This window comes from Amphibalanus amphitrite, unplaced genomic scaffold, assembly GCF_019059575.1.
Source record: "Amphibalanus amphitrite isolate SeventyFive unplaced genomic scaffold, NRLGWU_Aamphi_draft 002304F_arrow, whole genome shotgun sequence".
Taxonomy (NCBI): Eukaryota; Metazoa; Arthropoda; class Thecostraca; order Balanomorpha; family Balanidae; genus Amphibalanus; species Amphibalanus amphitrite.
The window spans coordinates 2,147-29,104 of record NW_024883778.1 but is presented as its reverse complement, the minus strand read 5'-3'; the positions used below and the strand labels follow the sequence as shown (position 1 = coordinate 29,104).

At 49.0% G+C, this 26,958-nt stretch overlaps 1 protein-coding gene across 1 annotated transcript in view; it reads right to left on the bottom strand.

The window, feature by feature from the left end:
* The window catches only part of LOC122376784 (dopamine D2-like receptor), a gene marked incomplete at its 5' end in the record, with an annotated part of 40,313 nt that extends 13,597 nt beyond the window's left edge, over nt 1-26,716 (bottom strand). Inside the window, 2 exons of the mRNA XM_043356730.1 lie at nt 3,428-3,537; nt 26,625-26,716. Of these exons, the coding sequence (XP_043212665.1) occupies nt 3,428-3,537; nt 26,625-26,716 (202 nt within the window). The remainder of the gene's footprint in view (nt 1-3,427; nt 3,538-26,624) is intronic.
* Between the last annotated feature and the right edge of the window lie 242 nt (nt 26,717-26,958).

Genomic DNA, 26,958 nt, shown 5'->3' with positions numbered 1-26,958 from the left:
TCGTAAAACGGCCGTAAAGGCAGACCTGCCTCAATTCGAAAGCCATAAGACGGCCATTCCCCGCGCTGTGTATAATGGAGCTCGTTTATAACGATGATGCGTTTTTGGCTACAAGTGTTCACACAACGTTAACATTCTTCACGCGGCCCGTAATGGAGTTCATGCATGATAATGAAGCCCATTTCGGGCTTGCACCGGACATTGATAATTTTCTTCGCACGGCTGACACTACTTCCGGCAAGTGTCCACAATCAGTACGATAAGTGAATGACAATTGACCATACTGCTCTTCTTTTCTAGCATCTTCTTGATATCAGATTTGATATAAGATTTACCGCACCATAAACTTCACCGTATCACTGCAAAGTGTCAAGCCCGACAGCCTTTTTTCGGATTCCCTCAGCTGTCCGTCGATACGTTTATCACTTGATAAGCGTCATCACTCTGAGAGACGGGGTCGGTCGGCGCTCGGTGACCCCGGGCGGGCTCCGACCGGCAGAGGTTCGGCGCCGGATACAGAATGACCCGGCCGGCCCGGCCCGCAGCCGCGGTCACGGTGATCAATAGCGGGACGATTGGCCGGCCGGGCGGCGACCGACGGACGGAGGGACGACCGACCGCGACACCCCGACACCCGACGGAGGGAGGGACGACTGCGACACCACGACCGACGGAGGGAGGGAGGGAGGGAGGGAGGGAGGGAGGGAGGGAGGGACGGTCCCAACAACCCAGTGAAGGACAGAGGGACAGCCGACACCCCAACCGACGGACTGAAGGACGACAGCGACAACACGACCGACGGACGGACGGACGGACGGACGGACGGAGGGAGGGAGGGATGGAGGGAGGCAGGGAGACAGAAAGGGATGACCGACACCACAACCGACGGACGGAGGGACAACTGACACCTGGGCCCAATCTTACCAAATGCCGTGAATGCGCATTCACGGCATTTGGTAACATTCAGAACAATTCCACATTCACTTATTCATTCGTTCTGGCGACATTAACAATCATTCACGCTATCAAAATCATTGGACAAGATTACCTGGAGGTAAATAAACAGGACATCTTTGATATCAGTGCCGTTAACTCCAGCCAGTGCTGCCAAATCCTATTCACAGCGTCGGCATTGGTAAGATTGGGCCCTGAAGCGGAGGGAGGGAGCGAGAGAGGGACAGCCCCGTCCGACGGAGGGACGGATTGAGTGAGGAAGGGACAACCAACTCCCCAACCAACCAACGGAAGGAGTGTGAGATGGTCCAACACCCCTGCCACAGACGGCAGGAGGGAAAGCCACCATGGCAGCGGGTCACACACTGCCTTACATCCCGGAAGGATGCCGCCACAGGTCCCCCCTGTCCCGGCCAGCCGCCGCGCTTGACGACGTGACATGTCTCAGGGCTGCTGTTATGGACGAGTCAGACTGTCGCGCTGTCCCGATCCCTCAGGCCACCCTCCCCGTGAGTGTGTGTTCCGTGTAGCTGTCACTCAGCTGCAGCAGCGGCGCGTGTTACAGAGGCACAGGTCGTCCTGTGCCTCTGTGCCGGTCCGGCCTGGACCGGCACTCCGCTGCCGTGTGCAAATCAGCACCGCGCCGGGTCGGAATGAGGTGACGTTATGCTCAGTCCCTCACCTCCCGCTGAATTCATTTCCATTGCGTTTGACGGTTCACCGGTTGTTGTCTACGTTCTATGCATCCTTGACCGTCCACGCTGATAGCCAATTCCGGCATGCTACCATCCCCTTAAAATACATTTACGTCTTCAAATTTGCCCGAGGAGAGTTTCCTTCCCATGACCTTTTCCCGCCCTGGCTCCAATCCGATTGTTTGACCGTTCATCTCTAGCGATCCCGCGCCGCCGGCCGACCGTGGCCCTGGCATCGCGTCGCCCAGTGCTGATCAATACAACTGCTCTAATCAAGCTAATGAGAGCGCGGCGATCGCGGGTCAGCACCGGGCGAGGTCGGCCGCCACGCTGACGGGAGATAGACCGTGACCGCTGACCGGAGAGAGACCGTGACCGCTGACCGGGGAGAGACCGTGACCGCTGACCGGAGAAAGGGCGGTCACCGGTAACTACAACAGACGGTCATCGGAACTACATACAACGATACACCTATCTGTCGTCACGTCAAAGACCTATTGGCGACCTTTGGTCCTGCGGGCTTACGGACAAGGCAGCACGGCTGAGGATGAAACATGAGGTGAAGAAGACAGGATGACGGATCACCGCTGTGTGTGGACGACAGGTTACCTACTGCTCATATGAGGACGACAGAACAGCGCTCTGCGACAACGGCAGGATGCTCCTCTGAGAGGGTCAGACGGCTCTCTCTGATGACACGAGCGGTCCCCGCGCCGCCCCCGCTCCCGCCGCCGCGGTGCCGTCTCTCTCGCTGACAGTCTTTGTGGGCGTCTGCTGCGTGGAGGGCCCCCAGCCCGGGCCAATTAGGTGCTCGGCCGGCCGCGGCGCTCTCTCGAGTGTCCCGGAGTGCCGTCACACGGAGCACGCTCCGGCGGACGGGGCCGGGGAGCGTGTCCCGTCCGAGCTCGGCCCGCTGGGCGGCGCCGCTCCACGGCACATCTGAGCACCGCCGGCACAGATCAAACACGGTCTGTTCATATAGAACCAAAAAAGTGATTAAAATGAAATGAAGGTCGGCCCACAAAATCCCTATCGTGGCGAAGGCCAGAGTTGATCACCAGGAAATTTTTAGCAAACCCGGATCCCTGTCAGGCATTATTATCGACATGTTTCTGGTATGATTTCAGAAAATCACTTTGATATAGCGGTCCATCTGAGAGTCAAAGATGTGGCCGAGCTCACAAAGGCATATCAATTTGATTTTATCTGCATGCAAGTAGTGTCTTAGTAGATAGAATCTGTCTGAGACGCGTTAGGGCAGTCGTCTCAAAGAACCGTTCTCAGTATAAATATTATTCTTTTTGTATTCCATTCACGCATTTATGAAATAGAATACAGAAGATGCAGTACGAGGACCTCAAGTCCTTTCATGTTGCAATGTCTTGAGCTTGCGTTTTTGCAGTAAATAAAACAGAACTATTCATGTTCATAGCAGGTAAGATACCCATGAGAAAGCTCTATAGAAGTTTTTACGGCATTTAGCAATCCTTAGTAATCATCAGTTATCAGCTGAAGTAGGTACACCAATCACCGACGACCATTCGCTATTCACCTGTCCATTCTGACATAATCATGTTCAATTGCATGCTCACGACGATCGCCGACCACCCACACAAATTGATCGACTAATCGACCGACGTGCCTGTATACTTTGACCACCGGTTACCTTTTCATGAACGGCTACCCTCCCTGCATTCCGACACGTAAGCTCCCCGTGCCAATCACTTATTTATCTGTATATAGTTTCACACACGGCTGAGCTTGCTCGCAGCGCTCACCTATCTATGCTGATCGCCACCAAGTTGAATATGGATGATGTGCTGCTGGTGACGTCCGTGGCGATGTAGAGGTCACAGACGAACGCCGGCAGGCCCCAGATGCCGTTCACCTGTCGAACAGAGAGGGTACGGTCAGATTAATGTGACAACAATCAGGCGGCGACGTCACGAGGGACGAAACACTGGCCGCCATCTTGTGGCTTCCGCCTTCCATGTCACACTGATCGAAGGTATAATGCACTACGAAATTATAATTGCTATACAAAATTATATGTTCGTTAACGGGCTAGCGCCGGACAGCGGCGAGACGGTCCTCCGAATAGCCGCGCCGCCGCCCGGGGCGGCCCCGCCGGCGGCGCGGCCCTCTCGGACGGGACGGGAGGGGACGGGAGACGCTTCCCCAGTGCGTGGGCGCTCGGCGCGCGCGGCGGAGGTACGCTCCCGCGCGCCGAGAGGAGCGTCCGTCGGGTTCGATTTTTTTTTCTTTCTTTTTCAGCTCGTCGACCGTCCCTCTCACATCGCGTAAGGAATGGAGGAATGGACATAACGTGAGAGGGACGGCCGGCCGATCATCAGCCAATGTAACGTTCGAGCAGAGTCTGTGCGGCGCTATAGTTAACGGAAGATAACGTTGTTATAATTTGTTTAGAACTCGCATGCATAAGACATATAAATGCACATATATAGACTTTCGTTTAGCTTATTGGGGCAATATACGAGATGCAGCTGTGATTTTTCCATGACAATATCTTAAATGGACGAAGTGCTTCACTTTCAGTTGGATTTTGTTTAAGTTCTTTCAGTTTCCCGCCTTTTCGGATTAATATTAGGGCATATAAATGAATCGGGAAGACCGTAGAGTGGGTTACCATGGGTCGCAATATTTTTCCAAAAATATATCAGCAACCACTACTTGGAGTCGGAAACCTTATCGACAAGCCCGACGTATCCCACAAATTACACGTTCCTTAGACTGGAAATAACCGCATCCGGCCGACATTAGACCGATCAACTGAGCTGATCGCTCAGTGCGGTAATAGCCCCGATCGACTCGGCGGACGGTCTCCGGTAGCTCGTCGGCGAGGGTCTGTAACCGGCCGGGGCGCTCCCACTTTGAGGAGCGGCCTCGACGGAAGGCGGCGGAAGCGGAGCGCGGGCGGGCCGGGCCGGGCCGTTTCAGGGCCGCCGCCAGACAGGACGTCGTTAAATGTTTCCAGTCGAACAGAGTCGGCCGTGGGAGGGGGGAGGGGGAGCTGTGAGAGATGTCACGACTCACCACCCGATCAGACGACCCGGGCCGACCAGCTTCTGATCAGTGATCTACCGCGTTTATGTAACGGCCGTGACTTGGTGTGACACAGAAGCTTACAGATCGGAAAAAGGAAAAACGACGTGTCTCCGTTGTATGCACTAAGAGTAAATCATTGCACTTGTACTTGATCGCAATAGATGCACTGCAAATTTCATGACGCATTAGGTACGCACTGGTTTAGTAATATCAAATCAAATCAGACGCTTTGATTGTGCGTAACATTAGATGGAAAATAACGTTTTATTTCGATGAGATAATGATTCTCAGTTTCACAAACGCACAATCTGCGATCGCGAAGAAAACTGAGCCCGTCACGGTAAATGTTGTATCGTCAATTCAGCAGGCTCCCTTCCAAATTACCGCATAAAATCAGCATCGAGTTGACTTCTATTTATGCGAGGAAGCGGAACACAGTGACACATGGCCACCGGCCAGCCGAATAAGCATGCCTCTCTGGGCCATAACTCTTGTTTGTCTGAATAAGCCGCAGGCCTGATATCTCCCAACTCTTGGCTCATGATCCGACGTCACATTTGAAATTCAAAGTGGAGTCGTTCTGGCGGCGCTCTCTGAGAGGAGCCCTGCAGATGTATGACGGCCAGCCTTGATGTATTAGGGCAGCCAATGACGATCTCTTATCATCCGTTCAGTGATGCTGCCTACGAATGACGCTATTTATTATAGAAATATTCTCGTCAGCTGATACCTAACTGGATAAGGGTGGCGATGATATTTTATGTTACGTAAATAATTGCAATTATTTTGATTTTATTACTCCGTGCAAGGAGTAAACGCTTCTTTGGTAACGTTGCTATTTATGAATGATTTTGGTGAGATAAAAAAAAAATGTCTTAGCACGTCGCAAACCCAAAACATGGCTACATTTGTATTATAAAAATGTATTAATGAAACGCCGTGAGTACGGCTCACTTGATAAGCCTACCATTAACCCTCGCCCTGGCAGGGCATTTTTCATAACACGGCCTGGCAGGGGGGGGGGTCGATGCGACCCCCCCCTCGCGATTGGCTCCTATGGCACCTAGAAACACCAAATTTGGTAGGTAGGTGGGCCCCCTGGAGTTCTCGCCCCTGTGCAAATTTGGTTGCTCTAGGTCAATATTTAGGAGGGTTTTGGGGGTATAAATGTAAAAATTTCGCTAAAAACAGGTCAAAAGTTTTTCGCTTATTACTTTTGATCTGATAAAGATAGAGCAAAAAGAAAAGTACCAGTGAACTCAGCACGTCAAGGCGCATCGAATGATATACTTTTTAGCTTGCTTAAGTGTGCTTAAAGTTTTTCTTAAATTTTAAGTAAACTTAAAATAATAAATTAAGTTCAAGTTAACCAAATTGCATCATATCGCATATCATTCGATTCGGCTGATCACCAGGAACACAATGATACCATTTTTTAAGCTCTAGCGTCATTATGTGCCAAGTTATTGGCAAAAACGTCATTTGACCTCAGTTGACCTCATTTGACCTGACCCATGGATAAGTACACCAAACAAAGAAGCACCAAGTGACCTGCTGTTAAGTACTGTGGTTTCAAAGCACAAAAGTGTTAGAACGAAGCGGATATCTCCAGTATTTTCCGAATTTAGTATTTTCCCATAGGCTTAACATTACGACGTAATGACCTCTAACTGACCTCAGGTCAGTGACCTCAAAAAACCCGAACTATATGTTATACAACTCGGTGAACTTAGCACATCCTGAAAGTTTGAAGGAAATCAGTGCAAAACTGTGAGTTGGACAGGTGCAAAAAGAAAATTGAAATTTGACCATGACCTTGTACCGGTTTTTCTGACCTGGTGACCTGACCCAAGGTCACTTGGACCTGAAATTTTCAGGTTATATGTAAAAAGGTTGCCCCATAGGCTGTGCCAAATTTGGCGGCGCTGCGCGCCGCCGTTTTTACGCTATCTTCGAAAAACCTTAGGGGGGGGGGGTCGCATCGACCCCCCCCCCCTGCCAGGGCGAGGGTTAACGTTTCACTACGACAGAATACCAACCGAACACCAACCAGCCTCCCACCGCGGTTCCCCAGCTACTCGCAGCCCCCCCCTCCCCGGCACTGTCCTCTTCAGCTCCTGCCGGGGTCGGTCAGCATCGTGCTGAAGTGCTGAGGCGTCCAGCGGGCATAAGGCGATCTCTGACTCAACACGATGTGCGCGAACGGCGGCGAAAAGACGGCGATCCGGAGTGCGGGCGCACAAAGACCGGCTCCAGCTCCCGGCTCTTCTCCCGGCTCCGGCTCCGGCCACGGCTCCGGCCTTCTCCCCGCCCCGACCTCAGTCCCCGCGCCTGTGCGCCGTCCAGCTCGCGGCCATTCTGGCGAACGGGCGACTGTTATTGGACGCCGAGTGTGTGCTGAAACTGGCGGTTATTACTCGACACTGCAGAATCACGCGCTTGCTCGGGGATGTACGGCCAATGTAGGAACATCTTGTCACGGAGTTTTGAACACAATAAACCGAGACGCACCGCTGGAGTCGACTGGGGATCAGTGCGGATGGCTAGACGTATTTACAGGCGCCGGTGAGCCGGAAAAATCAGAGGCGGTATTATTTTACATACGGATATCGACGAAAAGGACAATATAGCAAGCAATATCGTACGAATAGCGAGCGGTTTTATGAGAAATCTACTCGTAGTACTGCAATGTCGGAGCAACTGCTTCTGTCATGTCTTTCAAGAAGATAATAATCTTATCATTTAGACATCTGTATACCAGGGTTTTATGATCTTACATCGGCGCCTGGAATATTAAAGTTGGCCTCGAGTTTCATTGTGGCTACCAAATTCGTTAACACTTCCATGTTTTATGTTATTCAAAGGGATTAGTAAAATTAATCGATAACTGATAATCAGTATCATGCAGCACCATGAGCAAGGGCTACTCCTTAATTCCCGGTGACATGAAGCTAAGTACCCAAAGTAAGCCAATTAAAATCACCTGCCCCACCAATCAAAATCACTCAATTCAAAATCGCCTCACCCTGTCTACTCCTGCCCACGTCTCGCGGCAGGAGACAGCCACTGAGTAGCTGCTCTGTGATCGGTCCCATGACTCGGTAGTCGGCATGCCTCAGCGTTCAGCCATTGATCAAATATCTGTCAGACCACAGCAGGAAGATGGATGATGCCGGTTAGATCGGCCGCTAGATATGGCTCTGTCGCCGGGTGAAGCTTTTGGCAGCGGGTCGGCTGGTGTAGGTCGGGGAACATGCGGGAATCCATGGCAACTGATGTTTGGCTGCCTTGCATTAGATACGAGCATGGGTTTATCCTATACAGTGGGTCATACGCCTGCTCTCCACTGAATGTGAACATGCCTATAATAGTGAGATGTTGCAGCAATTGTGTCAGCGCGGTAAGGCTGACCATCACTTAATGCTTTATATCTTCTTACACCATCTCAAAAGAATGATGCTATTTATCGAGCAAATGGCCTGGCTACGCTGACTTTTTTACTCCCTTCATGTCTACTGTGCTCAAGCTAAGCCGTACATCAGCGGTCAAAAGAAGCTAGGTTTGAGACGTCGGAGTCGGCACAGTCTAGCCAGATCCGCTCTCATTCTGGTCACGTACACATCTGAATACAGTGATTAACAGCCGACCGTCACAGCGGCGCCAAGAATCGGCTCCAGAAAGCCAGAAGCTGACTTGGGTGCCGCAATAGGCGACTTAGTGCTCACTGCAAGTTATGTGATAGTAATTGTAGTCGATATGAAAATTTAGCAACTTTACCCTTTGCCGGTTCCATGTTTTCTTTAGCTCTATGGCGGAAAATTCGTAATAAAATAGTAAAATACTTAAGCGGTCGATAATATATTTGGAAAAAAATAGTTTGCCCTTATGCTGGGCTTAAACATAGAAGGAGCGAATTCATTATGGATCGACATCGACCTTAACCGTTTTGTCTCAGCTTCCGGTAGATGCGTACCTTATGAAGCCGTGTTTTTCAAACATATTGAAGATTCCTAACATAAAGAACTAACAAGTGAGGCTCAAAAGCGTCTCGGTTCCAATCCCTATGCGAATGAAATTGAGATACATCCCTTTGATTTTCAACAACCATCATTTGACTTGCATGAAGAGTATTATTGGCCGTCATATCTCTGCTGTAAACTACTTCAGTGCGTGCATTTGCCTGTATCGGCAACTGTGCTGGGAAATGTGCAGCTGACTGATGCCTTCAGACGTCATCAAAGGACAACGGAGGACGGAAACTTTGCGTTTGATCGTGTTTCGACGGTGGTAAACATCCCGAGAATTGCGCTAGTTTGAACAGCTCGCAGGTAGGACAGTGGAATTAGCCCTTGATCTCATCAACCATGCCGGCGCGACAGGCAGACAGAGACGCAAAGGTCGATGACAACGGGTATGATATTGCATGTGAATTTTTCTGAAGCCGAAACGACAAATGGTCGCAGGCAGCCTCAGCCCCAGACGACCATTTACGAGCGTCCCCGTGCCTAATACATCCGGTGATTTCGTGTGAGGTGATGCCGGTGATGACGTCCGGTGACGTACTGTGACGTTGGTGACACTCTATGACGTCGGTGACATTTACTAGCGTCACCTGTCCCGTCCGCGCGGTAACGCCCGGCCGTTGGAGGGTCACGAGTCACGACCTACCGTGGAGGGTCGTCGCCGAGTGTTGTGTCGGCGATAACGGCCATTTGACGCCCGTGAGAGGCCCCCAGGGGAGCGTTACTGTCGTCAGAGAGACCGTCTCCGACCAAACACCTAAGTGACCGCGAGAGTCGGTCACTGAGGCTCCATTGCGCTCTGGTCACTGAGTTCAAGCCGTTCCGTCACCGAGCTCCAGCAAAGCTCCTTTTCAGCGACCTAGACACGGAGTTCTAGCGCCCTTATACGGAGTGCTGGCGATCCAGCTCAAAGCCCTACCCGCTGCCATACCAGTAGTGCATATGTCAAACTGCGGGGATGTCAAGTCATTCAATGACCAGCCAGCGTATATTCTTGTTTATTTGCTACATTTTGTTAGAAGATGCAAACAAACTCACAATTTGGCAGAAGACAACAACTTGCAATTTACTGGAAACGTGAAAATGCGTGCTACATCATATTTACAAAACACATGCCATATTTATATAACCCCTGGTATCTCTATTGCCTGCTAACGGACCAGACTTTTAGCCAGGCCGCGGCTACGTAAAGGCTTTCGCCCGCGGCTGGTGACATTTCGCTGACTTATGGTCGAGTCGGACCTTGGTGGGCGTGTCAACACGGTAGTGATTTGTTGCTGGAGGGGAGCTGGCCGCTGGAGTTCCTCTGAGGCGACCCGGACTGACCGGACAGCACTGAGACCTTTGCTGTCTGGTGTGACCTCCCATAGACGGACGGCTGCCGACAGGAACAGATTGGGCTGCTCCGGACGGGCCGAAATCGCTCCCGGGGCCCCCCTCTGAAGGTCAATCTTGCCGTCGGCCGTCCGTCGGTGCAGCCATTTCGGACAACTATAGGCACTCCCAGGAGCGGCACCGACTGCCGAGCTGATTTCATTTGAGCTCTGAATTGACACCGGCGCCGATCATCAGTTCAGAGTTGGTCCCGTCGCTCGTTCGTCTCGCTATATTTGGACTTCCGACACGTTACCACGCCCCGGCAGAAAACTGCCACCCGGCCGCCGAGCTCCAGAGACCAGTTCTGACAGCCGCCGCGAATTTGTTGACCAAACTATATGTTTTTAACAAGCCGAGTGTCTCTGTCGTATTACAGATGAGGACAACTTATCGGGCCGGGCGCAATCAGCGAGTCCGTGACGGGCTGGCGGACTGCGGACTGTTCGGTTCGACCAACTGGAGCCAACTCCCCGCGGAGGCAATCAGCTAACCGGGTTTGAGTCGCCCCCACCGGCGCACAGCACAAACAGTTTCAACTGGCGAGCGGCCGCTGTCACTGAGCCTTCACCGTTACGGGACAATGGCACGACCGTCTCAGATCGTGATGGACCGTGACTAGATCGTGTCGTGACCGTGATGTGAACACGTGACCATGACGTGATCGTGAGCGTGACAAATTTGGTCTGAATTGTTGCAAGATCTACGCCGGTATGGCACAGCGCTTCTGGCTGGATACATGTAAACGTACAAAGTTCTAATGACCTTGCAGCCGACATATGCACAAGTGAACCACATTTAGCTATAAATATTATATAATCTTTTTTTTTGCTTTGCTTATTTGGGATAACCCGGATTCAGTTCGATAAATATTATGTGATGGTAAATATTGCTCCTTCGATCTCATTGACAAGGACAGCTCTACCGATACATTGGAAATATTTTCTTTATAACAAAGTAACAGCTCTCTGGCAGTCACCGTTCACAGTAGCGGTAAGCGGATCAGCCCTGACAATCAATCCTGGCCCTGACTGGCAGCGTCGGAGGCTGCCACCGAGGGGGGGGGGAGAGGGGGAGGGGAGGGGCGGTGCCAGTCTGTCTGCCGTGGTCGCCATCCCCTCCCCCCGCCCCTCCCCATCACCGCCCTACGTCATCAGCCATTAGGAGCGGTGCCAGCGGCGCCAGTGACGAGTGCCGAGCCCAGCCGTACCCGGATGTGGTCCTTGTTCCGTCCCACCGCGGACCGTCCCATGACCCGTCCGGTCCGTGTCACGTCCCGTCCGGCCCGTAGCATGTTCCGTAAGCCACGTAGAATGTTTGAATCTTATGCGTGCCATCTCTTGTCTCATATCCCGTCTATTCCAGTTCCAATTTCAAGTCCTGCCTTATGTCCCATCTTACAGTGTCAATGTCCTGTCATAGAGGCCTGTCCTACCACACTTGTCCCTTGTCCTATCGGACGCTGCCCATGTCCTGTCCCTTGTCCCATCTGACCCTCCTATGTCCCGTCCTAGCACGGCCGAAGCGCCGCCACGGCCTATCGGTCCCCCGGGAACAATACACCACGTACGGGACAAGCGCGCGATCGCAGAGAGCCCCATCAATCAGAAGCTCATACATGCGACGACCACATCCAACCCAATAAACTGGAAAATATATTATTTACAGCTCGGTGGGTGTAATTCATTTGCGTAAGCATTCCGCGGTATAATTCTGACATTACCATCGCCGGCTATAAATTACAGGTCCGTCAGCTCAGGCGTTACGGGGGCCATTTGCTAGATTACCCATTCACGCGCAATGGGAGTGGCACCGGCCTCGGGCGTACTCGACCGTAGTTGGAGCAACAGGGCTGGTGAATGCTGAGAGTGCAGGATAGACCGATGGTTGGCAGGGACTGTGGATACACAGAGGTGTTTATCTTCCTTTGAAAAGCCTGTCTTTAGCTAGGCTCATTTTAAGTCATGAGTACATAACATTCTCATGATTCCAAGTCGAATGTGGGTATTTTAGTCGAAACATGACCGGTAAAGAGGGTGATGTCAGTCAGACCAAACGTAACAAAAAAAACTGAAACATTCTACGTGTGGTTGTCTGTGACTGGCGTCTGTTACCTTTGATGTTTATCCGTGAACAGATTATTTGTAAATAGTACGCAGGCTTACCGGGTATTGGTGACGACTGACAATGTTGAAGGTCGGACCAAGCTGACAGAAGACCTAAACTATAGCTATCGTGCTATCGGCACGGCTCGGCAGGGCACGGCACAGATCAGCACGGCACGGATCAGCACGGCACGGATCAGCACGGCACAGATCAGCACGACACGGATCAGCACGGCACAGATCAGCACGGCTCGGATCAGCACGGCATGAATCAGCACGGCACGGATCAGCACGGCACGGCCGTTCTCCGTTCGGCGCCGCCGGTTTCCTGGAGAGGCGGCGCTCGTTTACCGGCCAATCAATCGAGCCGGGGCGAGGCGATTACGTCCGGTCAGGGGGCAGACGGACGGCGGACGAAACAGACAGCGCACAGAGAAAAACGGACAGCGGGGGCAGACGGAAAGACAGACAACGGACAGCATAGGGGATGGACAGCGGACAGACAGCGGAGAGTCAGCGGACAGCCAGCGGACGGACAGCAGACGAAACAGACAGCGGACAAACGGACAGAGAGACAACGGACAGGCAGTGGACACACAGCGCGGACAGACGGTGGACGGACGACGGGAAGACACGGACAGGCAATGGACAGACAGACAGACGCCGGACAGACAACGGACAGTGTACGTCCGGGTAGCGGGTAGACGAACGGAAAGACGGTGGGCAGGCTAAAACCAATTAGTTACGATTTTGCGTCACACCGATAAGTATTTACATTTTTTTAATAAAAGCGGATTTGTTTTTCAGCATCAACTTTGTCACGTTTTTCATGCGTTTTTATGCGGCAGTGTCAAAAGTGAAGACTGAAAACTTGCGTCATACGTGACGTAAATCGTCAGTCAATATACGGGGAAAAATCAACACATTCCCACTACGCTACAATCCCAGCCTAATGATGCAATATCTGACAGCAACCATCAACGGTAAGCTTGTTCCAGACATTATGCGAGGCATGGCCGCTAGTACTGTACTGCTGATGAACTCACCATCGTTATGTCGAAAGGCATGCTAGGTTAATTCATTTCAAAATGAAATGAAGTAACATAATGTGTGTTTTCAGAACAGACAGAGCAAGACATGGATGCTTAACTGATGATGAATATAAAGAGAATTTATTAATAATGTGGAACACTTCTGTCATTTAAAAAATGGAATGTATATCTAAAATAAATGAATCTTAATTGCACATATTTTTATTAACAATTAGAAATAATTGCCAGGCTTTGTAATTTCAAATGACCTGAAACGTCTTCACCCTGCCAACTAATCATAATGCTATATGCCTTTCTCTTGCACGAGACAATTAGGGCAAGTGATCAGGACTCATTTACAGCTTGCAACAAGTGGCCTGCAAGTGCGCCTCCACTGCAGCACCAAGTGACCACATGTGTCCAACTAGCTGCCACAATTTCAGGGAAATTAACGGCCGCTGGTTCAGTTTCGGTCCTCATGTAGCGGCGCAGTTACCACATGTCACGGCCTGTCGTGGACAGCCGGGCCCACTCCCAATGGCCAATACAATACCAATCGGGGCTGTCGGGACTGCGGAGCTCGACGGGCGAGTTCTCGGCGGAATATAACGGAAAGGCCGCGTGCTCGCTGCGAGCCTTCAGTGGCTGGGAGACGCTCTCCATCTTCTGGGTCCACGGCCGGGCCCGGCGCGCTCTTCAACGGCTGCTGGTCGTAAACACTTGACCCTGGAAAACTTATTTACTCGAGCGGAATTCGCTCAAGTAAATGTTCAGCGTTGGCAACAGGCCGAACTTTGGGCCGAAGTTCGCCTATAGTAGCACTCGTGTTCGTTACTGCACGGAGTTTCAGAATTGAGTCACTATCTCGAAAACACAGAAAGATATTCTGTCAACAGAACAATTAAATCAGTTCACGATTGCATAGTGTAATTGCTTATACATTCCAGAGACCAAGTAATGTTGCGCTACTAATGTGCACACTTACACCTAATGTAGCATCTGCAGTGTCCATATCATGACTTCCAAACGCAGCAAGTACCCAAAAATGGTTGCATCTAACTCGGAAGGCTAAAGAACGACTTTCAAATAATAAAATAAAGTATCAGGCCCACGTATGACGTGATATACGTGCTACTGTGCTGCCCACATATGGTCTCAGTAACTCCTTATGTAATGCTATACAGTATGGAAGCCCCCGGCCTCTTCTGCCGTCGGCTCCGGTCAAGTGCGTTCGTCCGACGATCGCCGACGGCCGTCGAGCGGCGTCGGTCGATGAATCTGTCTCGGATCGCGGCGCTGTTGTCAGCCGATCGGAGAATCAGCCACATCAGCAGGGACGCTTCAGACCTGGGCGGTTCGGATTTGGGGTGATTGGAGACCTCTTCATGGAGAGGTACGGAGTGACATATATCTAACTGCAGTTAGAGATGCGTAGCCCATCTGTGGATAAGGATGATCTTCACTGATCGGATATGGGTGAATGGTTCAGGTGTTAAGCCGGCAGGTGATTTGATTGGGTGAGCTCGAAAGGCCGATGATCGCACTGCAGGATGTGTAAGCACAGCTTCCGCACTGATTAATTGACGCTGTTCTATATCGTAGAAGGCACGAATAAATACCATCGGATATTGATCGCCGAAAACAACGCTATCAAACAGACACGATCACAATAGAGAAACAAAAGTATACATACATTATTGATGTGTGTATGTATGTGCATTGTGCGATGTGCAATGTGTATTGTGCATATCCGAATGCTTCGGATCTTGGCTGAGCGCGATAATTGTTGAACACCTTTTTGTCCATATGTGCAGCTCGCGGCTGCATAACACCGAACGCTCTGCCATAACTGTGTGTCTTGTTACCACGCACATACGTTATAAAAGCTTTCATTGAAATAAAAAATAAGCAAAATGTTATATTTTTTATCCAATGCCTAAAGTTTCCATGCCAAGTGTTTCTTTCTGTGGAATTGTTGGAACAACACAGAAATTCCGTTGCTGGTTACACAAACGGGTTTGCGTGCAAAAAAAAAAACAGCGACTACTGACTAGGCACCCGCACTGTTGACAGTGACGGCGCAGCTTCCATTGTGCCCGTGTCTGGTGCTAACCACGGAGGACTCCGGCCGACAAATGGATCTCATCTGTAGTTGTCTGACCGGGATATGGCCGTACCTGGCTCACACGGACCGCAGAGGGGGCTGTATCATCACGCCGACACTGTGTTTGTCGAGTTCAAAGCGATTCCGGAATGATATTAATGGTGCTAAACGATCTGGTAAATGAACACAAACTCGGGTGTTTGTTGTTCAGTGAAATGAGAATTGTGTTAGAACCTTTTACACAGCAGCATTTCGCAAGTACAGAAGAAACAATGCGCTTGCACGTTTCATTACATCAAACACACTCGAAAAAGTAGTTCCGCCTTACTAACAAATGAAAACGTCATATGCAAGACCATCACTTCCTTCTTCACTAAACAGAAAAGCGTTTGATGACTCTCCGCTCGGCCATTTCATTGTCGTGACACGCACAGGATTGTCCCTCACACATGAGATGCATTCACAACTGGCGGCACGTCCGGTAAACAGGCTGCACCGTCTCGCCGAATTAGAGCTGTGCCCGCCTAGTGAAGCGGCGTAAAAACGCCCAAAACAAGATAATAAATTATGTCGGCGGCCATTTCTCTCTGCGGGAATGAGTGAGGCGGCCATCAGCCGCGGGTGAGTGGAATGACGCCCTCGGACGTCGGAGAAATGACCGGCCCGGAGCCGGCGCTGGCCAGGGGCGTCACCCGGACATACTGGGGTTGGGGTATCGTAACAAATTATCTCACCAACGCGGCATCACTCTTTCGGTGTCCATCAACCTGCACGACTCAACTATCAGCACTAGTCACTTAGCAAAGAGAAATGAGCCATTTCACTGGCATAATATTGCTAGTAGATCAATATATTTTGTGTTAAACTGCACCATGCTCAAAGCCCAGCCCAGCTGCACAAAAGTCGTGTTTGGTTTCTTAACCCTCGCCCTGGCAGGGCATTTTTCATAACACGGCCTGGCAGGGGGGGGGTCGATGCGACCCCCCCCCCTCGCGATTGGCTCCTATGGCACCTAGAAACACCAAATTTGGTAGGTAGGTGGGCCCCCTGGAGTTCTCGCCCCTGTGCAAATTTGGTTGCTCTAGGTCAATATTTAGGGGGGTTTTGGGGGGTATAAATGTAAAAATTTCGCTAAAAACAGGTCAAAAGTTTTTCGCTTATAACTTTTGATCTAATTACGATAGAGCAAAAAGAAAAGCACCACTGAACTCAGCACGTCAAGGCGCGTCGAATGATATACTTTTTAGCTTGCTTAACCCGCGCGGGGCTGGGGTCTCCAGCCGAACGCGCGGGGCTGGGGGGGATAAATTTTACCCCCCCCCCTGTTATCTCCCGAACTAATGGTCCGATTTGGAAAATTCAAACGCCAATCGAAAGATCTCATCACGAACAACTAAAAACATGTACTTAATTTTAAGTTAGAGGTTAAGGTCAAGGTCAGGTCAAGGGTACAAATTGCAAATTCCTACAGTATCGGCCTTGCACCGTAGTTGCCGAAGAATGGAGTCATGGACTGAGACTGATCGCCCAAAACGTGTTCTTAGGCTACCAAGACAATATTCGTTGCATACAATATCATTCAGAGGTAAAGGTCAAGGTCAGGTCAGGTCAGGTCAGGTCACCAAAAACAAAATATAGAAAAGGGCATGTGCGACACATGTTTTATGGGTCATTTTACTCATAGAATTCAATAGGCACACTCAATAAGTGACATGGACCACCTCTGGATGAATTTCAGGTCGAGGTCAGGTCAAGGTCAGGTCAAGTGAGGTCAAATTTTGAAGTTGGTTGTTAAGGCCTAAAAAGGTGTCTATCTGATGCAGTTTTTCACGGCGAATCGAATGGTGCTACTTTTGCTTCCCTACGAGGTCTAGAACTTCCAAAAAAGTCATTTTTCAAATTTTGTGTGTGTCGTGACGTCATACAATTTTGAATAACTCCCACATTTTTGAACCGATTCTTCTAAAACTTGGTATGTAGGTGCACATAGACCACTTCTCTGACATATATTCCGGTTTTTTCGATACACTCAAAATTTTGGATTTTATAGCTATTTTCCCAAAAAAGTCAGTTTTTTGAAAAACATTGGGGCCAAAATCCAAAATTTTCAAAAACCGAGATAGCCATTTGATAGACAAAGTAAAATTACGTATATCCTTTTTTGTTACGTCTTGATTCCTTTAAAAATAAAGATGTCAGCGGCGTTTGAACTTTTTCCGTTTTTGAGGCGAAAATGGCGAACATGACGTCACTAAAACGTCAATTTCTCAAAAATTTTCCGACGGATTTCGCTCAAATTTTCAGGGAACGTGTCAAATTGATGTAAGAAAAGGTACTGAAAGTTTGGCGGCGCTGCGCGCCGCCGTTTTTGAGATATTGCAAAATTCGCGAGGGGGGGGGGGGTAAAATTTACCCCCCCCCAGCCCCGCGCGGGTTAAGTGTACTTAAAGTTTTTTCTTAAATTTTAAGTAAACTTAAATTAATAAATTAAGTTCAAGTTAACCAAATTGCATCATATCGCATATCATTCGATTCGGCTGATCACCAGGAACACAATGATACCATTTTTTAAGCTCTAGCGTCATTATGTGCCAAGTTATTGGCAAAAACGTCATTTGACCTCAGTTGACCTCATTTGACCTGACCCATGGATAAGTACACCAAACAAAGAAGCACAAAGTGACCTGCTGTTAAGTACTGTGGTTTCAAAGCACAAAAGTGGTAGAACGAAGCGGATATCTCCAGTATTTTCCGAATTTATTATTTTCCCATAGGCTTAACATTACGACGTAATGACCTTTAACTGACCTCAGGTCAGTGACCTCAAAAAACCCGAACTATATGTTTTACAACTCGGTGAACTTAGCATATCCTGAAAGGTTGAAGGAAATCAGTCTAAAACTGTGAGTTGGACAGGTGCAAAAAGAAAATTGAAATTTGACCATGACCTTGTACCGGTTTTTGTAACCTGGTGACCTGACCCAAGGTCACCCGGACCTGAAATTTTCAGGTCATATGTAAAAAGGCTGCCCCATAGGCTGTGCCTAATTTGGCGGCGCTGCGCGCCGCCGTTTTTACGCTATCTTTGAAAAACCTTAGGGGGGTCGCATCGACCCCCCCCCTGCCAGGGCGAGGGTTAATTATTATAGCTTCTTTGGCTTTGGCGCTATTTCTAATGCTATGCCAGCCACTTGGCGTGCTTCTGCTGTTTTTAACACAAAACTTACTGCTTTATTGGGAGCAGTATAGACTACAGATAGTCATCAGATGTGCCTCGAATACAAAACAGAAAACTGAAAACAAAACTGGCATAATAGCCCCACATCACGCTCCCAGATAATATTCTGAACTGATACCATTCAAGCTGTCGGAAACGTCGGGATTCGCGAGCGCTCTGAATCGTCGCAGCTTTCTAATTCGGTTTATGCAGCAACTTATATCTAAATGCAACGTTTTGAGTGCCATCATTCAGCTGCTGTCACATCAGAGCCGCCACTTAGTGTTGTCATTTGAATAGCGGAATCTCAGAGACGCTGATCCACACAGAACTCGAAGGCGGCCTTGAAACTGGGCCGCGCTGAAACTGGGCCGCAGCCCTCTTCCCCCCTCCCCCGCGGCGGCCCGGTGACTGGGGTATTGTTGGCAACCGGCAACAGACGCCACAGGAGACGGATGGAGCCATTTCACGGTCGCCAGCCCCACTCCTGCCGGCCGCCGCTAGTGTAACTATCTGTTCCAGTCACGGACATGGGGCTTGATGGCCGATCGGCAGCTCCTCTAGATCACTCCAAAATGTGTGGTCATCATCGCGAGTTGAGCGTCATTTGATATCATAGCTGGTTATATAATTTTGAAATGTAATAATAGCTTTATCTGTATTGTGTGCGATCTGTGATGATTTAAAACAGCATCGCTTATTTGGAACGCCAGGCGCCAGCAACACCGGACTGTAAGCGAACATAGCGCCATCAGTACAGTTAGACAGACCCGCAAGGCACAAGTGTGTTGCGGCACAGCCTACCTGTCAGTCGACCGCCATCTAAAGCCAGTGCAGTTGTGATCATCTGACTCACAGTGTGATGTCGTAAGGGGCGCTTATAAGGCTTCTGATTACCGCACTTTGGTTCACTCTTGTCGCTTGCCACCTGTTTTTTTTTTCTTCGACATCAACAGCTGAGTTGTCTCCGTTTCTCTAGCACCTATCGGTGCTGTCAGCCGCCGACAGGGCCGTCATTCCCTCTCATCGCCCACAGGCGTCCGATCGGTTCTCTAAATCTCTATTCCGCCGACGGGCATACCAGTACGCACAGTCCGGCTGGTGCCGCCGCGAACAGACGAAATCCAGTCGGTCGGCCGACAGCGCCGAGAGATCTCAATCTAATCGATAGCCAGCGGACGGACGGCGGGGCCCGTGTCCAATTCTATCCGCGGGGCGCCGATACCGGCGCGAGGAGAGACGGGAGTTAGAGAACCTGGCCTGGAGGACTTCGATGTAAGCGTAGTGGCTCGTGATGTATCTGGAAAGGCTGTGCTCTGTGTTTACCTGTAATTCATGCAGAAGAGAGGAGTCGCGTCAGCTCTGTCAGAGCAAAGAGGGAACGGTAATGTTTGAGCTCTGAGGTGCTGGATACCTATACCTTTGAAAACACAATCTATTATATCTATCAACATGATACCCTCGTGAAAATGGGAAAATATTTAGGTTGATAGTTTATTACCTAAGTTCAAAAGTATCAAAGCCGCGATGGGCACCACTGTAAGCCGTGCCATTTGAGGTGCTCTCTTGTATAAGACTGGCTTATTGAACAGTCGCACGTTGTCTGTTGCATTTAAACTGCTGCATACGCTGGTTATAGATTGCTCTCGGTAGGCACGTGTATTAAAATCAGCCCGCACGACGTCTCGGACCCATTGACCCCGAGCGTAGGCATAACCAGGCGGCCGGACCGAGGCGTCATACCGAGCTCGCGTGGTGACCTTGGAGGTCACCGCTCACACTTCCACCCGCCAGGTCAGTGGTTGTGTGAACCACTTCCGCAGGGAAGTTTGAACATGGCACACACCGTCGCAATGCCGCCTAAATACAACAGTTTGTAACTTGGAATGAGCACTGATTAACACATGAACAGCGGCCAACAAGATTGATGTGTACACTGTACATAATACTTAACACGGCCACGCCTTACGCCTAAATTACAGAGAACAGCTAACAACAGGAATTCCTCCTGTTCCTCTCAGTGGCGGATCCAGGGGGGGGGGCTGCGGGGGCTGGCAGCCCCCACCCAAGGAAAACTGGCGCCACTGCGCCGAAGGCGCAGTGGCGCCAATTTTCAATTCGCAACTCATCAGAGTGCCGCATACTAGGACTAGGATGCAAAAATCAGTCGAATAACGTCGTTTCAGTACGCTCCGCACCGATATTTCCAATCGTGTGGTGTCACTGTACATACTGATCCTGGGCGCCTCTTGTCAGGGCCACTGGGCGCCAATATTTCAGCGCCAATACGATGCGACTATGGCGCCCATCCGGGGCGTGGCGCCCAATTATGACCTGCAGCCCCTCCCCAGTGAAAATCCTGGATCCGCCACTGGTTCCTCTCCTGCCTGAGAGGACATGCTATCAAGTTTTCTGGCAACCATGCTTGACAAATTGCTCTGACAAAAAGAAAACAAATCAGGTTATAGCACTACACAATTGCAATTATCCTGCTCACTTGTGCCGGGGACGGTTGACAATTTATGAAAATGTTTTAGGTGCGCGTTTTTACTACAATGTTTAACGTTTTTACTGCGTGTTTACTGCGCACAAACCCAAACAATTTATTTTTCTACTGTTTGTTATCAGTTAACATTAGAGTTAGGGGAAAGTGGGGTAAGACGGGCACCTTAACTTTGGAGCCATTTTTCGGCCGGTTAGAAACATCATAGAAACGGGAAACTGGGTGAAAACCTTTTTCAGACATTTTACTTTCATTTGCCAGAAGATGAGACTTAGACCTGATTCAACAAATAAACTGCAGCTATTTTTGCAAAACCTTGCAAAAACCCGTCTTACCCCACCCCATGGGGTAAGACGGTCACATGGGTAGGGCAAGACGGCCAGCTTCTTTCACCGATCAGCGCAGCTCGCAACAAATGCCCGAGATTAGCCGCATTTATACAGTCGCTCGTTGGTCTCAAGTGCTTCGGAAATGGCAGTATACGAGATTCGTGCAGAAGGCGTATGCTCCTATATAGGCCCTAGTTCAGAAGCCATGTAGAACCGTTTTTCACATTCATTATTCGAGAATAAACTGTGCCGAAGGAATATTGCTAACATGTCTGTGAGTATCGGAATCGAACATATTCTTATTAGAAATGCTTCTTTTTTCCTACAGCAACAAAAATATTTTCACCATTACAGACCCATTGGGTTCATAGTTGCCCGTCTTACCCCAAACTCAATGTCAGAAGTTCAGCACGATTTTTCGCTGTGGACAATTTGATGCAGACAAAGCAAATCCGCCGTAAATGAACACTGTTGGCATATGAGTGTACCACAAGTGATTGCGAGTTTTTAACTCTATAGTGCTGTACACAAAAGCTTGCACAATACATTATGGATGTTTTCAATGAAATGAGTGTTTTAAAGAAATCAAAATAAAAGATTATCGACTGAACACAAATTCACCAGACTTGAATGGTGGTGTGTAGTGGGAAAGGCAATTCTGGTCCTAACTTTTCTTGCTCGTAGCGCTATTGGTTTGGTCTGCAGAAGGGGTGCCCGTCTTACCTACCCTGACCGTCTTACCCCACTTTCCCCTACTTATGTGTCGAGATTATTTTCGTAACGGAAACGTATTTAGACTTTGAACACGTATGACCAGAAATACCTAAAGAATACAGTTAAGAATTTGAGAATGTTGCTAATCTATATCAGCATCAAGAGGCACAAACATGTATTTAATATAGGTATGTATACCTGTGCTCTTTAAACACTAAGGGATAAGCATACATGCATTTAATGCGAGTTATGTAGGCAGTAAAATGCTAAGGCAAAACAAACATACACCAGAAACTGAAATACGAGTAAAGGCATGACATATTGCCATAAATCCTTGGCCAAGTCTAATATCTAAGTATACCTGTAATTGAGTAGGCCCCACTCAGTTAATTGACATTAAACATGCATAGCATTTGTGCTCCATGAGTTATATACTCTTTCATAATTGCGGCTCTCCGGGATACATGTCACCGTAAACTCGCGACGCACTCTAATTCAAACAAATGCAGCTGGTCTGTGAATCACAGCACTGGCAAATGGTGGCACTCAGTAGCGTCCGCAACAAATTAACGCCACAGGCAGATTAACACCACCCACCAATTCACACCGGCGGCGGCGGTGGCGGCCCCACACCGCGCCATGAAGCGTCCGAATGGAGCGGCTAGCGGCGCCCGGCAGCGTTCGCGCGGCTATGAACGGCGCACGTCGCGGCTCGCCAGTAGCTGATGGGTTCCCCATTCAGGCCGAGACCCCGACACGTCGAGCGGCTGCTAAAACGGCCCAGAATAGCCGGTCCGTGGCCCAGCGGAGCCGCTCGACCGGCGCTCTCGCGGAGGTCGCTGATGACCGATCTCCTCTCGTGTGACACATGGGAGCGGAGGCCAAACTCGGGCGGAAACGGCCGAGAAGGGCCATGGATGAAGTATTCTTACCTAATCCATGGAAGGGCTATAGAGAGCTAGTGTAGTGCAACCCCTGTAGGAGAAGCTAATGCAACGCGATAGAACACGGATCCATACGAGTGGGTGGAATTCAACATAAAAACGCCACCTTTCACTAAAAGCTTCTCATGCAAGTGAATTCACCAAGTGAAAGGCATAGCCAAGTGAAAGGCTTTTCTAATCGAATGCCAACCAGATTGAGTACATTTATATAAGGTACATGAGAACATGTATATGAGAACCTGACTTTTTATGTTAATTGATAGGGTCTGGCTATCAAGCGTATGTTACATAAGCATCCAACTGGAAAACATTAAAGAACTTCCGTGAAAAGCGTACTGGAAAATGGTCCACCCTGATACGATACCCAGCAGTCGGTGTTTGGCCATGTGTCCTGACAGGTCACAGGAAAGTATCTCAGTGCTGTCCCCACTTCCCCAGCGGATGAACAGACCTCGTGCACTGATATCCTGACGTCCTCATCCATGAAATCAATGCAGCCTGTCAGCTTCTGAATAGGCTTAGCCCGGCAGGCCCATCTTGACAGCGCCATTGATGTGCGGGCTCGATTACAAAGCTGTCTCCGGCACAGTGATTTCAATCAGCGATACATGGCAATGACACGCCAATGGTGGGCTGTGCGGGCTTCCTGTGGTCCGGCTGTCGGCCGCAGAGGCCTCCAAAGGCGACTCGCTGCACCGCTAACATAATAGAGGTTCTGTCAACAAAGACTGGCAAATTATAATGCTGTTGGGAACATTGAGTCTTCTGCGAACGCTAGAAGTGACTGTCACAGACAGCTGACTCGTTTGCTTACGCGGAACTGGGATTCTATCGAAGTGTCAATAGTGCTGCAATTTCATAAAGTAGGTGTACTTTGGTGAGCATGAAAGACACTGCAAGGCTTTGTTTTTGACAGAAAATGATTAATAAATGAAATTATTATTAAATGAGAAATGGAGCAATTCTTAAAAGCCTAGTGATAACGTGGCAGAACATCATTGACTAATGACTATTGAACCACTGGCATTGTTTAATTGCAATGCCTTGATCTGGCTACACCAAAGGACACTTTGTGCCTACCATGTTTCTCAAGAGCATAAGACTAAAAACTATTTTGTTAAGAGAAACTTTTGATGAAATGACGATTGCTGTATCTGTGTGCTACATAGATAAAGTGAGTAGCCTAGTATAGCGTAGCATATTTGGAACATACGCCTACGCCTTCTAATAGCGTCCCAGATTCAAGGAAAGATCCCGATTCTTAAGATTGACTCAGTGAATCTTAAAACGATTCAAAATGCTACTACGGAAAACAATACTCCATGGGTTAGAAATAGCAAAGTCAATGGCACATTCATGAACTGTCATCTTTGTTAAATTATCATGCGGGCATCTGTACAGATTGTCGGGCTCACACTATAGTACATATACTGTATACACTATAGTATATATAGAAGTCAAGTTCACACTTCTGCACAGCGTCATCCGTGAGCAGTTCGACAGGTGAGGAACGATTAACGGCGCATCGACGAAGATTAGCTTCTTCCCTTCCACCTGAACCTCCCCACTTCAACCCATCGCGCTGTCGACCCCTCCCCAGCCCACCTCCCCTCGCCGGTTCACGGTCATGCCGACCCGACATTGGCCCTAATCAGCGATCGGTCTGTCGTGGAATAACGATCCCAACGACCGAGCGCCATCACCACCCAGCCTGCCCGGACGAGAGGCGCCGCCGCATTTAATTGTCGTAAATCGATTAACAGCGGACGTCAAGCTGTTCGAAAATCAGCTGTGCCCTCGGGGAGTTGGCGACGGCTGACTGGTAATTGGCCCCATATGAGTTGCGGCGGCAATTGGTCCTGGTGGGCTCTGGCATCGTCACCCATAACATGACAATAAGCGTCGACAGGAAATAAAGTCATTGATAGAGTCCTGGAGCGAGCTTGCTAAAGTGAAATGAGCAGCGGAAATGTCATTCGTGATAAAAGTAGATAGTAGGCCGTATGGAATGATTTATCAATAAAAGTGATGATTTGTGCCTACATATATGAACGCCAGTATCGTGTCAGACATTGTGATATTTATTCACTTTCGATGATAACACAAAAGCAAATATTCTAAATAGCCAGACGTTTCGGCCTCAGGGTGCCTTCGTCAGTGACAATACCGAGATACTAATACATTAATAAATTAATCAATATAATCTTTTACACTTTCAAAATACACATGACCTGGACATTTTTCAACCATTCTGTTGAATGGTTCCATTCTGTTGAGAATTCTGTCGAATGGTTCCATTCTGTTGAGAATTCTGTTGAATGGTTCCATTCTGTTGAGAATGGTTGAAAAATGTCCAGGTCATGTGTATTTTGAATGGTTCCATTCTGTTGAGAATGGTTGAAAAATGTCCAGGTCATGTGTATTTTGAAAGTGTAAAAGATTATATTGATTAATTTATTAATGTATTAGTATCTCGGTATTGTCACTGACGAAGGCACCCTGAGGCCGAAACGTCTGGCTATTTAGAATATTTGCTTTTGTGTTATCATCGAAAGTGAATAAATATCATCATGAACGCCAGTGATTCGTAGTGACATTTTACTATTGAAGACTCGTTAAAAAAATAACGAACATGACTTTAAAATTGTCAGGTCTAGGGTGAACTTCAATGAAATTGAGAGAGGCACAATACGAGTACCAGTGGCAATGGCTGTGGTTGAAGCGGACAATGTAGGCTGCCTAGGCCTGATGTCACCTAATTAAGCTGAGACTGGATCTGTCCGGCTTCCAGGCTCCAAATAACTGACCAGCGCAATCCCATGAACAAGGCGGGTTACCCAGAAAATCGGCTTCCACTAGCCACTGGAGTCACGGCGCAGGCGGTGCTTTTAAAAATCGAAATATAATAAGCGTAATTAATCTAGCTTCAGTGTCCAGAGTGTGCAGCGCGACTATATATCCAAGCAGCTGGTGACGGCCCAGGGCGTCTCACCAGGGTCTCTCAAATGAGATAGTAAGTTCGTTTCAATGTCCTCCAAAATTGCCTTTTGCCCCAGGAGAAATGTCCGCTTGTCATCAAAACTAATACGGCGGAAGCGCTCGGGAGCAGTCGAAGGCATGGGAAGGCTACTCCTACGGCGAAGTACAGCTTGTCGCTCGAAGCTTCAGTCTGCTAAAGAAGAGTACCTACCTGAGAGACTCAAGTTGCTGTAAGCCATGCCCAAGCCCCTTACAGCTTCTGCTTCACTGGCACAGATAGAATTTTGCGAGTTTGAGCAGACCTCCAACTTGTGAAGCTAAGGATATTAGAGCTGAAAAGTTTTACCAGCACCATAGCCCGCACTAATATACGCCGAACCTAATGACAATCCCAGAGTGTTCATCATCAGTTAGTCGTATGTAGCTCGTTTTACCAACTAGCTGCATTTGCATTCCCTGCCAAGTCAGAAAACCACCAGATTTTTTAAGTTTCTAATACTGGTCCGTAAGAGACAGACGACCACACTTTTTAAGGTCTACATCACTGGAGAATAAAATTTCCCACACACTCCCGGTATCGTTCGTACTTGCCCGATGGCTGATGCCCGGACCAACTCGTAGTCTGTGGAAGGGCGCGGTCGCCGTGAACACTCAGCGCAGCCCAGGAGCTGGTCCGGTTCTTACCTGGAAACAAAGAGAAAGTAGTAAGAACTATGCTAAACATTCTCAGGAAGTGTGCGTAGTGTGGAACTTAATAGAAAGCCACAACAGGCAAGGTTGTGATGATATAACTGGACGATATTACGTTAGGAGGTTTGGTAACTACATATATGCTGTGATAGTTGTTATGTGTAGTGGCGTTTGATGGTTGTGTTCGTACGAAGTCAAAGATTCAGACATCGACGCGCCCGTAAACCCTAA